Source organism: Sphaeramia orbicularis, chromosome 7, assembly GCF_902148855.1.
Source record: "Sphaeramia orbicularis chromosome 7, fSphaOr1.1, whole genome shotgun sequence".
NCBI lineage: Eukaryota > Metazoa > Chordata > Actinopteri > Kurtiformes > Apogonidae > Sphaeramia > Sphaeramia orbicularis.
In genome coordinates, this window is record NC_043963.1 from 52,437,615 (window position 1) to 52,451,835 (window position 14,221).

General features: G+C 37.9%; 1 protein-coding gene across 14 annotated transcripts in view; it reads left to right on the forward strand.

Annotated features, from left to right (window-relative positions):
- The window catches only part of plch2a (phospholipase C, eta 2a), a 273,662-nt gene that overhangs the window by 213,730 nt on the left and 45,711 nt on the right, over positions 1-14,221 (forward strand). For all 14 annotated transcript variants that reach the window (XM_030139859.1, XM_030139861.1, XM_030139863.1 and 11 more), the window contains exon 5: positions 6,743-6,913. In XM_030139859.1, coding sequence (XP_029995719.1) covers positions 6,743-6,913 — 171 coding nt within the window. The remainder of the gene's footprint in view (positions 1-6,742; positions 6,914-14,221) is intronic.

Below are 14,221 nucleotides of genomic sequence, written 5' to 3' on the forward strand. Positions count from 1 at the left end.
ACACCACATGATAGTTGCATGGCTAAAATACCAGTGACCAGTACTTCACCTTCAAGTAAGCAAAGTACCAGCCAACAGGGATCACTGACTGAACAGTCTGAAAGTTTTACTCCTTATGAACAAAATTCAAAACAGCACACGGAAATAACTCAGGCAGTAATGGAGTTCATAGCTAAAGATATGATGCCCGTTAGTATAGTGACCAAGCCTGGGTTATGGCTTTGGTAAGTGGTACAGAATGCCCTCACGCATACATTTTAGCCAGTTTGCCATACTGGAGTGATAGAAAAAATGCAGACAGAGTAGCACTTTTCCTGCACTTTAGTATGTGTGATGCTACTGACTGGAGAGCAGTAAGCTTTATTTTTTATATGAGTATATTTTATTTATTTATTTATAGACTGTCTAGTTAAGTTCAGACAGTGTTTAAGAACTGCAGTCCACATATTTACATATTTTGTTTCATGAAACATGAAAAGTTGGACATGTTAAAGTGGTAAAGCCACAGATTTGTTTGCATTATTGTGTAATCTGCACTTTAGTTTGTGTGATTTATTACTGACATATACTTATGTTTACGCCACACTTGTTTGGCAGAATTTTGTTGAGTTGTTGTGGTGAACGCTTACAAGACTGCAAGTCAAAGTATTTAGTAAGTTAACAACTGTAATTGTAGAAGATAAATAAACTGTCTTTCATATTAATTCAGGCTTCATTTGCTTTTATCTTAACATAAGTCTAGCCTATAAGAAATAACAGTTTACATATAATAAATCCGATTGTGTATATTTTAATACAGATCGATATATTGCTTGTGTTTGTTGAAAAATACATGAGAAGAGGACCTTGAAAAAATAAATGCATGTTAAATTGTAATATTAAGGAAAAAGTCACAATTAGATTATTTTCCAAAATCGTTCAGCCCTACTCTAGAAGTTAATTTAGAGTGTAGTGTCAAAAGTGTATGGTTTTCTCAATATTCTCTGTAACAAGTGCAGCGCACTCGTAATTATTAGCTGTTCTCCAGCTGAAAATGTGTTTTCAAAGTTAGTCAGAGGTGTTTGTCTGACTTGACCAGCTCCAGGGATTCTTAACCTTTTGTAATCTGAGGAAGGAAGGTCAACCTCCTTGAATATATAGGTTGGTGCTGAAATCTTAAAAATTCCAATGCCTTTTGCTTCAGTATTGTTTATGCTATGTATAATCACTGGAATATTACCAGTTTTCAAAAGTCGGAGCTCATCAAAGTCTAAGATGGACAGTGAAGAGGATTTAAATGATCTGTTTATGTCTTCAGAGTGGGAAACAAGTCAAGTCCACAGGTTCTCTATCACTGAAAGTAGGTTAAGCCAAGAAAAACACAACACAAATGTTCATGAATTTCCATATGCACAGGGCTTGGTTGTTCCCCAGTATGTTTACCCTGTTTTACACCAAAGGCCATCTGTTTCCCAGCAGCACCATATGGGTGACCGTCAGCAGGCCACTGAGCTTAGCAAGCCAGCTAGCAGCTCTGCAGGAGGAGGGCTCAAACAACACGCTTAACATGACATTGTGCTAATCTTGGGACTCACCGAGGAGAGTTCAGCAGCCAAGATCTGTGCTGACTAGCCTCTGCAGCAGAAACCATTGGTACAAGTGTCTTCACTGCTCATTCACAATCTGCCAGCAAGTCTGCACATACGGCAGTTCTAAGTGACCCACTAAATAATTTATGGTCTTAGTGAGGTGGCCTGCATTCACCACAGATAACCAAGTCTATGATGCCTTTTCTCCAATGTCATATTTCATTTCAATGGACCACCTCAGTAGTTCTTATTAGGGCTGACTTTATCATGATAAAATGTTGCACCATAATTAAGACTGTCATTACAATTACATGATTACGTTATTGTACTTATTTGAAATAAAATATAAATATATATTACATCATTCATTCACCTGTATAAAAGCAGGTGAAACTAGCAGAACAATCATATATCAACATTATTTCAACATTGTTTGCCGTCGTTTGACTGCTATGCTTTTATTTACATGCTCTTGTTCCATCTCTTTAGTGTTGAAGTAGTGGCATAGTTGTTTAATTTGACTTGTATATTTGTCCACTGTTTCAAAATGGGCTTCATATATGAAAGTTGTATCATATTTGCCCATTTTTTTTCTAATAAAAGGCAAACAAATATAATTATTTTCATTTTTCAGAAATTTACTCCAATTAGTTGCACTTCTTCATATAGGACAGCGCCTGTGTATAATTAAACTATTATTAGATTTATGCTACAGCAGTAGTTTAAGGTAAATACAATAAGCAGTAATATTATCAGTTGCATTTATTTGTATGACAATTTATTGTGAACTCAAGTATTTTTTTTTCCTTAGGTCTTTAAGATTTATTATTAAGCTACAGAAAAATGTATACCATGATAGATAGAGTAATAATCATAATAATATCAAAATATAAAAAGCTATCCTGTTCGTGTGAAGAGTGTTATGATGGTTTTCATTATGTGCAATAGAAATTTTATCTCGGTGGTTACAGCAAGACACAACTATGCTATCTAAATATAACCCCCTGAAAACACTTAAGTAGAAGCAGACCACCTCAAGAGTGGAATAACCAAACGTTTCCTCCCACCTCTTGGTGACTAACCTGCAACTTTTTTTACATTTGAAACACTGTGTGATGAGCCACTAGATAATTTAAAGCAAACAAATGAGCAAAGAAAATCAAAACTACTCAGCCCCAGTTGGTAATATCCAGTGTATTCTGTGAAGAATAACAAGATCTAATTATGTCAATACAATATGCTCTGCTCTTCCACCGATGTCACAGTCAAAACAGCATTTAAATCTTTATTTCCAGGGCTAATTTTTTTAAAGTGTCTGGGCAGTCGATAAGTAGCTCCTCCAGGCATTTTGATTTGATAAAAAGCTTGGCAAATGCTGCACATCAGCATCCATTCACCTGTCTGATATACTTCATTGTGGGGGAGGCTATAAAGGACGATCACATGCAAGCACAAAGTTCTAGATTAAAAAGGTATGAAGACAAAAGATGACTGCCAAAGGAGATTGTTGCATGAAAGAAAAACTTCAGTGTACTAAAACTCACACAGGTCAAAAACGTCAGCATTTTCAACATCAAACTGACAGTGACAATGTCTTAAATTGAATTATGAATTTCTCACTACACAGTAGTACACATAACTGAGATGTAGGGCAGCTCGAAACTGTAGGAGCAAAGAAGTCTTATAACATTTTTTGCTCAACAATTTGTTTGTAACAGATGAAATGCTGGCTTGAAGCAACAAATAAAATCCAGCTTGTAATTAACAACTATCTGGCCTGAACTGCATTTCTTTTACTATAGTTTTTGCTTTTCACATTTAATATACAAAAAAAAGGAGGCACAAGCACTGATCCATTCCTCTCCACAGCCATCAGTGACTGTTGACTGTTGACCTAACCCTGGAGAAAAAGGATTTAATAACATTTATGCCATAATATATTATGCTAAAGTAACAGGCTAAACTTACAGTCTGCATCAATTAACTTTAATTAACTATTGTTTTGTGTCCACACTTCCCATCAGGGATGTATACATTTCAGCACACAACACTAGAAGGTTCAAGGAAAACACTTCACTCCTAGTATTAATTACTGAATTACTGCTCAATGGAGTACTGCTGCAGTCAGATGTTGTGATTGATCCTGTAATCAAACAGGTATCAGCTTCTGAGTTTGCTGAATGTCTGCTGTATTTGTAGATAGACCAATGTCAGTTAAAAAGGACAAAAGGTCAGTGCATCTTTAATTAAACTGGGAATAAGAGATCTTCATCCTTTCTTACCCTTCCTCAGTCTCCCTCAACCTTCATCAGATGAACATTTGTTTCCACTAATTTATTGGAGAAGCTCCTCTCCACCATGATTTGGCCAAAAGTGGTGTCCTAGCCATGGGCTAACAGAGCTCAGGTGTGTGGACTGTCCATATAATTTCCAGGCTTTCTTGGGAATAGCAGCTGTGGTATAACTACAGTTCCATTCTGGTTAAATAAGAGCAGTAGGGAACACTCCTTTAATCAATGATTTATCACAAAGTGAATTTGCAGATGCACAGCATCTGTAGAGGGAAAGCTCTGTAGGAAAATCTGAACAGCCATTTGAACTGATGAATTAGTCCATATTAGCTGTCGAGCCCAACCACCATCCTGCTAACAACTTAAGTGCTTTCATTCATCTATAATGAATGGAATGGAACTAAGCCAGATTGATGTTTTCTGTGTTATAAGACTGTGTTCCCCAGCCTTATGCTGTCCTCCAGGGCTATCTGTGTTTAGAATAAAAGTGCTGCATCCTCTTGAAGAATGAATTACAATGCAGGGTGACTGCAGCTTCGCAAGCTTCCAACTTCTCACTTATGTGTAACTTAGTCATAAATTAATATGCAAGTGACATGCATGTAAAGCAGCTGACCCTGGTGATGGATGATGTGTCTCCAAGTCATTTGGTTTCCTGGGCTTTGGCTGTCTTAGGTCAAAGTGCTGATGACAGTTGGGAGGTAACATGTTTATTTGAACAAGGACCTTTGAGTTGTGATATCAGTATTTTTAGCCCAGTTAGAAGATGACCAATTAGTCTGACGATGATCTGTGTTTCCAATGAATTTTTTCTTTTCCTGGTCCTCCAGTTTCCCCCGCCATTAAAAGCAAATATACGTAGGTTAATTCTCCTGTTAATGCCCTTGATCAAGGTACTGATGATTGGGAGTTGGTGCTTAAGTGCCTTCAGTGGGATCTCACTGCTTCTAATGTCTAATGCTAATCACTAGTGCAACTGCTAGGTGCTGTGTGTATCAGGATGGGTAAAATGCAGTGACTGAATTCCCAACAGGGTTAATAAAGTGAATTAACCTTCTGATCTGTTGTACGCAGTATACTATGATAGATTATAAGTGAGTGTCTGTAATGGTGCATGGTATTTACACCACGAATGGAATAGCTCATGTATTTATTTAATTTCAACCGGATGTTTAGTGGCAGAGACTTTTATAACTATTCACAATGATATCACACCTGGGTGTTGTAAATCAAACAGGTACTCTCAAACAAATATAGGTGTAATAACATATTATCTCTTATCCTCCAATGTCACATTGAGTGTATCTGCAAAAAGACCCAACAAAGAATAGATTTTTCACCATCTTGAGCCTTTTGGTGTGAGTACACAAATTCTTCTTTTGTCCTTTATTGCTGGAGCTCTGACCACTCTACTGTTGGAGATATGATATTGGTACTGAGGTCTGTACTAGATACAAACCTCCAGGAACAGAAGTTCCAAGGTCCAAAGTATCGTAAAAAAGCCAAGTGAAATTTTAATTCATACTTGTTATATTCGGCCTCTCATTTAAGTATCTCCACATCCCAGTGAAATTTTGTGCATAACTAGCACCCAATGCAATAATTTTCTCAGTGGCTGGAGAAACCCACTCATATTGCCTTAATACGTATATGTGAGTGGCAGTCATGTGTTTGCTTTCCTGAGCTACTTAGAGGCCAGGCTCCAATGAGCAAAGATGTCACCGGACTCCAGTTTGCAGTTGCCTCTAGTGCAGCCTGGCATTTGAAGCTGCTCCTGGATGAACCTGCCTTGATAAACTGAAGGAAGGATTACACGGGTCATCCTGTGACCTAGTGCAGTGTGCTACTCGACCTCATTATGCTACACAACAGTAGTCTCAACCATTATAGAGGCATTGAACCCCCCCTTGTAATTCCAAAACAATATAAATGGAAGTCAGTCCAATTTATTCAAAGTTCAGAATCCCAACTGAGCATGGCCCCAAAACATCTTACTTATATAATATAGTATGAAATGTATACATTATGTTATATAACAGAAAGGCAAACACAAATATTGGGCAAATAAATGCCAAACATTCCAAAAAGTGAATGACTGTAATTTCTAAATAATATTTTAAATAAAGCGACTACATTGAGTCCTGGGGTAAACTGTAATGAAGTATACATTCAGTTAGGTTTTCAGTCTCGGTTTAAAGATGTCAGTGCAATCCAAAACCATTTCCAATATTCGGAGATATGCAAATGCTCTGAAGCAGATCTAAGAAATGAAATAATCTCAAAATGGGATCATGTTAAAAGTTTATGTCTAACAATGATAAGTCGTTGACATTTTTACTCAATAAGAATACTTGTAAAAGCTGTCACATGAAAGAAATATGCTAAACGTGACATCAGCAAAGCACCATGTGAGTAGATTTTCTGTTTGTTGAATGATCTCATTGCAGGTTATGTTAGAACAGTCCAGACATGTACAGGTGAATTCCATAATGTATATGCTTGGAGGAAGATGTGGAGCATTTTTGAATTCAGGAATTTAGGATTTCTGTTGATATGGGAATATGATATAGAAGACTTGTTTATCCTACTTCATTTCTATATTTGTTATTTAAGATTGTAGTAGCACCAGTAGAACATTTAATGTTGTTTTTACACTTCTCATCAAATGTATATTCTATGTAGAAAAATAGCAAACTTAAGCTGTTCCTGTAGAACATTTAATGTTGTTTTTACACTTCTCATCAAATGTATATTCTATGTAGGAAAAAAGCAAACTTAAGCTGTTCCTGTAGAACATTTAATGTTGTTTTTACACTTCTCATCAAATGTATATTCTATGTAGAAAAAAAGCAAACTTAAGCTGTTCCTGTTTTTGCTATGTAGGAGGCTGACACAGACGACAACCAGGGTACACTGGGCTTTGAAGAGTTCTGCTCCTTCTACAAGATGATGTCCACCCGTAGGGACCTGTACCTCCTCATGCTCACCTACAGCAATCACAAAGATCATCTGGACACAGATGACCTGGCCCGCTTCTTGGAGACAGAACAGAAGGTAGACGCAAAACTCTTTTAAGCAAGGCAATTTAGTGCTACTTCTGGGCTGGTGTAGGTACTGATTTGAAGATAGAGCCTCATAATTCATTGGTGAACCTATGCCAATTCTAAACAGAAGCATGGTCTCTACATGACCCATAACAGAAACCTAATTTGTTCACAAAATGCTACTTCCCTTCACCAGTATTTCTAAGTAAGTCATTTATTCAGATTTAAACAAGACAAATATAAATGTTGCCATCTTTTTTAACCAGGACTATCTTACATGGTAAGAGCAGCTGAGAGTATATGTCAGGGCTGTTTAACAGGCGGTCCCTCTACCATTCGCAAAGTAAATAGTTTAACAGCCGCTAAATCAGGGATCTCCAACATGTTGCTTTTGAGCTTCCCAGTAGCCTTTTCCAGTTGCTTGCTAAGGGGTCAATAATATGACAACACAAATTTGATTCGTCACTAGGTAGAACAGGTCTAAATTTCCACCCAATCAAATTACAAGTGTCCTGCCCCCTTCTCGAGATGAAATGGTCAACTAGCTGTCAATCAAACTTTTAGGCTGGTTTGCTGTCCGTCATTGGAGAGGGGCTGGGCCCAGGTGGTGGGGGGGTGGGAGGCAGGATAACCAGCCAGGTGCCAGACAGGTATTGAGTTAGCCCTGCAACGATGTCCGGTGAGTCCGGTCACACTATTAAGAGGCAAATGTGTGTGTGCTATCTGCGCATGCGCTCAGACAGCTGGAGTCGGATCTGAACAGGTGCCTCTGGGTTCACTCCAGTGTGATGACCCTGTAGAAGTGATAGGGTGATGCTGGATTTATGTACACAAAATTGTTCTGTTTTCAACTGATATGTTATGACAACATATATGAATGTAGAAAAGGTCAAATCTTTCAGAAATACACATGCACATGCTGGTGAAGTTTTTTTAGTGAGTGAGAATGTTCCTTTTTACAACTTCGAAATGCACATACAAGTGTTTCTTTGTTTTGTTTTTTTTTAATATAGTTGGGGGGGATAGTTAAAAAATATCTCTATCTATCTATCTATCTATCTATCTATCTATCTATCTATATACACACATACATGCATACGTACATACATATACTTTTTTAAAATAACACGAAAGTGGTCAAGTCATCTCATTAACATGAACTGAATTAGTGTAATTCATGAAATTTTAGAATAGGTCATTTAAAATTCTATTTCCATCTCCACCTGGTTGCAGCAACATTCAGAGAGCTATGCCACTCAAATTAAAAGTAGCTGTGCAGCAGTAAGAGCTTTTTGATTTTTGAACAATAGAATACCCTGTCCATTCAAAAAAAAATTACACACACTCTAATATTTTGTTGGATAACCTTTAGCTGTAGCTAGAGCATAAATTCACTGTGGCATCATTGCAGTAAGCTTCTGCAGTGTCACAACATTTATTTCCATCTAGGGCTGCATTAATTTTTTGCCAAGATCTTGTATTGATGATGGGAGAGTCAGACCACTGCGCCAAAGTCTTCTCCAGCACATCACAAAGATCCTCAAAGGGGTTAAGGTCTGGACTCTGTGGTAGCTAATCTATGTGTGAAAATGATGTCTCATGCTCCCGTTCAGTGGTTCACACTCTTTCACCATTTGAGCGTGATGAATCCTGGCATTGTCATCTTGGATTATGCCCATGCCATCAGGAAAGAAAAAATTCATTAATGGAATAAGATAGTCATTTAATTTATTCAGGTAGTCAACTGACCTCATTCTTTAGGCACATAACATTGCTGAACGTGACCTGATCAACTGCATCAACCCCAGATCATAACACTGTCCCCACAGGTTTGTACTGTAGGCTCTAGGCATGATGGGTAATCGCTTCATCCACTTTTCTTCTTACCCTGATGCGCCCATCACTCTGGAACAAGGTCAATCAGGACTCATCAGACCACATGACCTTTTTCCATTGCTCCAGAGTTCAATCTTTATGCTCCCAAGCAAATTGAAGCTATTTTGTCCCAATCCCTTGTCTTCCCTTCACACTGCATGTGGAAATACTCCTACTTTCATTGTCAAACAAGAGCAAGATCATTAGTGTCCCTCTTCCCTCCCTCACAGACATATTTCACACCCACCTCACCCGCAGAGCCATCAGCATCGCTGGTGACACCTCCCACCCCTCCCATTCCCTCTTCAGCATCCTGCCTTTAGGAAAAAGGTACTGTCGGAGCCTCCATGCCCATTCCACAAGACTGTTGAACAACTTTGTCCATCAGGCTGTCAGGATGCTGAACTCTGCCCACACCCCCACCCCCCTCCCCATGCCCTCAGCTCCTGGGGTTTAATCCACCCCCACATTTACACAAAGACTCAACCTCAACTGTTTTGCACAAGACTCAATAGACTTACAGTACATCCTGTGATCTTCTCACATTGCTGCTGACTATGTATTGCACTTTATTACAAACATTGCACTATTGCCATATCTGCTGCTGTTACTGTCATATCTGTAACAAATCTGTAAAACAGATTAATATCTTTTCCACGACTTCTGGATGCATCTTCCAACATGGTTGTTTAAGAAATGAGAAGCTGCTCACTGTGTCAATTAGGGTTAGTAATTTTCCAATGGGAGGCATTTACCTTCGCTTAGTTAAATTCAGGAGGTGACTTTTTTAGGGCGGGCTGTGTATTTACAGATTGAAAGTAATGCCTGTATTGAGGAAAAACAATAATACTGAAAAACATGTAATATGCCTTACTCTTCATTCATTTTCTACAACTGCTTATTTCTCTCGATGGTGGCAAGACTTTGTCTAAATATTCCAATGTAGCATAAACTAACCTGTGTAGATGGTTTCAACCCCATAAGTACAGCAGGGTCTTTCGTCATCTTTTCAATCCTACAACCATCAAAGTGAGAGGATGTTATTTTTCATAAAAGGACGTCAGTTTGTTTTGCCTTCTAAACCTGTAGTCCTAAGATTTTCTTTCTCCTTTGAAACATGAAACAGAAACCCAAACTGCTCTACTTAATGATAGCAGCAGAATGGCAGCACCTTAGCATTATTTCAAACAAAATACTTCAAAAACCACTTTCACTCCCCTCCAATAACAAGAAGAGGAAAGCCTTTGTATTCTCAGTAGTAGAGTATAATTGCAGAAAAATACAACCTTCTTAACCTGAAGTGGACATCACACTAAAAAAACAAGGCTTCTCCTTTTAAAATTAATGTTCCTGTGCATCCAGAGTGCCAGCCAGAGTGCAAATTAAGTAAAAGAGCACACACCGTATTTAAAGAAATCTCAGCCATTATGCTCATTAGCTAATTTTTCTTTTTCAGGGAAAGCTATCAGAAGCACTTTTCCTAAAAACCTGCAGAAACAGCATCTCAAGTGTTGTCATACTTAAGTTCCTAAAAGGTCCTCATTGTCTGTATTTCTATATAACTGTTAAGCACTACTTCTGGGCTCATATGTCTGCTTTGGTACACTTTTGACTTCCCACTTCACTGAAACTAAAAACAGGAAGCTTTATGGGTCAGTGCCATTAAAGTGCAGAGAAAAGGAGACTTGTAGCAGCAAATGAGAGACTTTGCTCAGTATTCCAACAGAAATTTGCTGGCCTTTGTGCACACCATAAGCACAGACTTTACCAGTACTGACCTATCTAAAGTGACACCTGACGTGTAACCAGGCAGAAACTTCCAGTGCTGAAAAATGTGCCAAAACCTGCAAATCCTTGAATGGCCTCATGAGCCTGTCTTTTGGTGTATGTCTGTCATAAGCCTCAGCTCCAAAATGAAGCCAGGGCTAAGTAGGGCTGAACAATATATTAAACTAATTTGACTAATGAAGATTTGCTTGGTGAAAATCCTAAAAAAGCAATTGCAAAATCAAGATTATTCCTCCATTTCACCAAACATTGAAAATGCAACATCTTTACTTCCTGTAATATATTACTTGTGACTGTGTTTCTCCAGTCTATATGGCATATATTTTTAGTAAAGAAAGAGTATTTGTCTTAAGTTCATGTAGCCAGACAGTAATTAATTAAAATTGTAATGAGATTAAAGTTTTTGGCCACATTGCTCAGCTCTATGCTGAAGTATCTGACTGACCAACTAGTAGCCACTGCAGCCCAAGCTGTTGCTCCCATAGATTTACACTGAATTTGTGTGTTCCGCCTATAGTTCTAATATGGTCACGTCGCATTTCAAAACACCATTATGGCAATGGCCAGAACAACAGTTTAAAAGCCAGTGGGGACCTTTTGTTTCTCATGAACAATCTATGGTCATACATTTCCTCAACATACAGCTCTCATGTTGTTGTGGTTTAGAAGTTAGACAAACATGACCATCAAATGAATGTGCCATGAATTTTACTAATTCACATCAACAAAAATGGCATAACTTACCTACATTGCTTAATGTTGCCACTGATTTATACTGGGTTACTTAGTCTGCCAGATTGTCTGTTAATTAACAGAAATAGTGATAATTATTGGGTTTATACAGTATTCAAAGTTGACATTGCCGTCTAACTCACAAGTGTTATATTTATTGAACAGCTGAAGCAAAGTGGCAGTAACCAAAATTCTAAACTGAAGGCTTCAGAACAGATGTCACACATCAGTGGTGATTTCACTGAAGCTTTATCCATTTTTTTAATGTACAGTATATGCTGCTTACATGGTGTCATTAGCATGAATCCACAAAAGGTAGCAGGTCCAGTCCTCTATCACACAGGAACAGTTTTCACCAGATTTGGAACAGGTTCATCCCTGGCTCTACTAAGAGATGTTGTGGAATAGCTGCATTTCATATTGATTTTCAGTGGCCCACTTGGCCAGTGATCGGTGAACACTGTCTGCTGGATGTACAACTATGCAGGAGAAATATGTTATGGGCAAGACTTTCCTAGCAACCAATCACAGAACATAGAAGGATGGCTACACCTACAAGTTTCTCTTTAATGTGTGACAGAAACATGAATTATCTGTGTAGATGATAACACTGTAGAGCTGGTGAACCAGGTCTGCCAGAAAACAAAGTTGTTTTTAAGTTTTTCTTTCTGTTTGACTGCTCTACAGATTCCAAAGGCTAATTACTTATCACAAACGTGTACTGATCATGTGAGGGTATTTCACATCCAAAAGGCTAAACATCAGCATCACTGTTGCATCATGATATTCTGCAGAAACATTTTCTTGTCCATTGTTTAACACTGTACCCTTTTGTGAAAGCAGTCTGTAAGAGTAAATGGTATCAAAAAATGCTCCTGATACTTTTTTATTAAATTTCACCCATCCTTATTCAAGTCTTCATTACATTTTTTGTATTTTATTAATTAGGTCTGGGTTATGCAGCCAAATTGATTTCATAATTTAATTATTTATTTATTAATTAAATATTTAATTAAAGAAATTGAGTGCAATCTGAAGTCTTATTTGACAAAAAAAACCTGAAATGTAAAAATGATTACTTGTGGTTTTAAACTCTTCTTCATGGTCACAACATGACAAACATTTATCAAATAGCACAAGATTTCACAGATATTGAAGTTGAACATTAAACACTATTGTGATTGTCAGCATCAGAATAAGTAAAATCAGAAAAGGAATCACAAAAAAATCAATATAAGGAAAATCACAATACAATATAAAAATTAAAGCACAATATATGGATATAATAAAAATATGAATATGAATCTAGACAAATATGGATCTAAACTGCAACTTAACTGGCTTGTATAGACATTAAACCGGCATTGTACTAATTCTAGTTTATATGGAAAACTTTTGGAAATTGGAGTTTATGATAATGAATGAAAGGAAAAGGCTGAAGCATAGAAAAGAATGTGGGTGATGGAGGAATGAAATCAGTATTTACGTTAACCAAGAAGCCGAGAGCTTCAGAGCTGTGTGTAACATGACTCTATTGTACTGATCAAATGAGTGCTGTGAAGACATACAGATTACTGAAGGTGCACAATCAGGACCACATTAAGAGAGTGCACTACTTGCATTTGGTGGGAAGTGGGGAAAATAAGAATCAAAGGCTCTACCGGCAGTCACTTTGAAATAAAGCTTTGAGTCAGTCATGGCATCATGGTGTACTGTCAACATGATACTGTTTAAGTCACTTGATACAGGCCCATTTAGTGAAACTGTTGTCAGTTTTAGATCCACATATTTGGGGTTTATTATCTAGAAAACTGAAGGTCTCAGGACCTGAACCTCTGGTTTGGATCATATATTGCTGTTTCAAACTCTAACCCCAGTTTCAGAGACTTGGTCAAACATTTGTTCGTGCAGCTCTTCATGCACTAATATGGCATCTATATGTTCAGTGATTGTCAGTGTACTTATTGGCTCACACATGTACACACACACGCACACACATAGATAGATTTATTCTCTACATTTGTTTCAGTTGATGTTACTTAGATCTACCTTTAATGAATACACCAACTTTTCCACCTGTCAAGTAGGGCTGAATACATTCCTTGCTCATTTTCTTTGCATTCTAGAAATTTCTGCGGATGAGATGGTGTCCATTTATCAATATCAGTCTCATAGACTGTAAGTGGATCAAGCCAACATCATGTCATCTGTTGGTCTTTGAACTGTGTGATATCATCTTGGGTTTTGGAAGCCAAAAGTTGATTATATTTGGACAAGTGGCTGGATCTGTAAAAATGTGAGGGGAGAGGGTTAAACTGAAGCTGAACACCAACATACTGACAGTTCAAGTGTCAGTTCATTACACATTTAACTAAATCATCAGATAGATCAGGGGTCTGAAACTCAACTTTCCGGCCCTAGCAATCATCTCCCTCACCACGTAGCTAGCTTCGACTGCAGCGTCATTCTCTTTGTTTGCTTTCTTGAATAAATCTTGTTGCCTCAATGGACATTTTTTCAGATTGGCGACCAGTTCTTTCTCTCATCTTCCTGTTATTTTGTAAACTCCTCAGCATGTGTAGTTGAGTAATGACGTCAGATGTTGTATTCCTTATACACCGCAACTTTCTCTGTGCATATGAGACATGTAGGGGTACCCCTGTGTTCCACAAAAAAATATCCCATATCCCACTTTTCCTGAAATTGCCTGTGCTCATTGCCAACCTTTCTTTTCATGGCACATTTTGAGAGAGACATGACTGGAACTGGGTGATGGCAGATATCTTCCATCCACTTGGTGTCACTCCGGAATATGTTTCAACATAGTGACTAACGTTCATACTTCCCCAGGTACTTTGTGGTTGGCTAGCTTGACAACCGTTGACAACAAATGCCGCTGGAAGATATCCAAAACAGACACTTT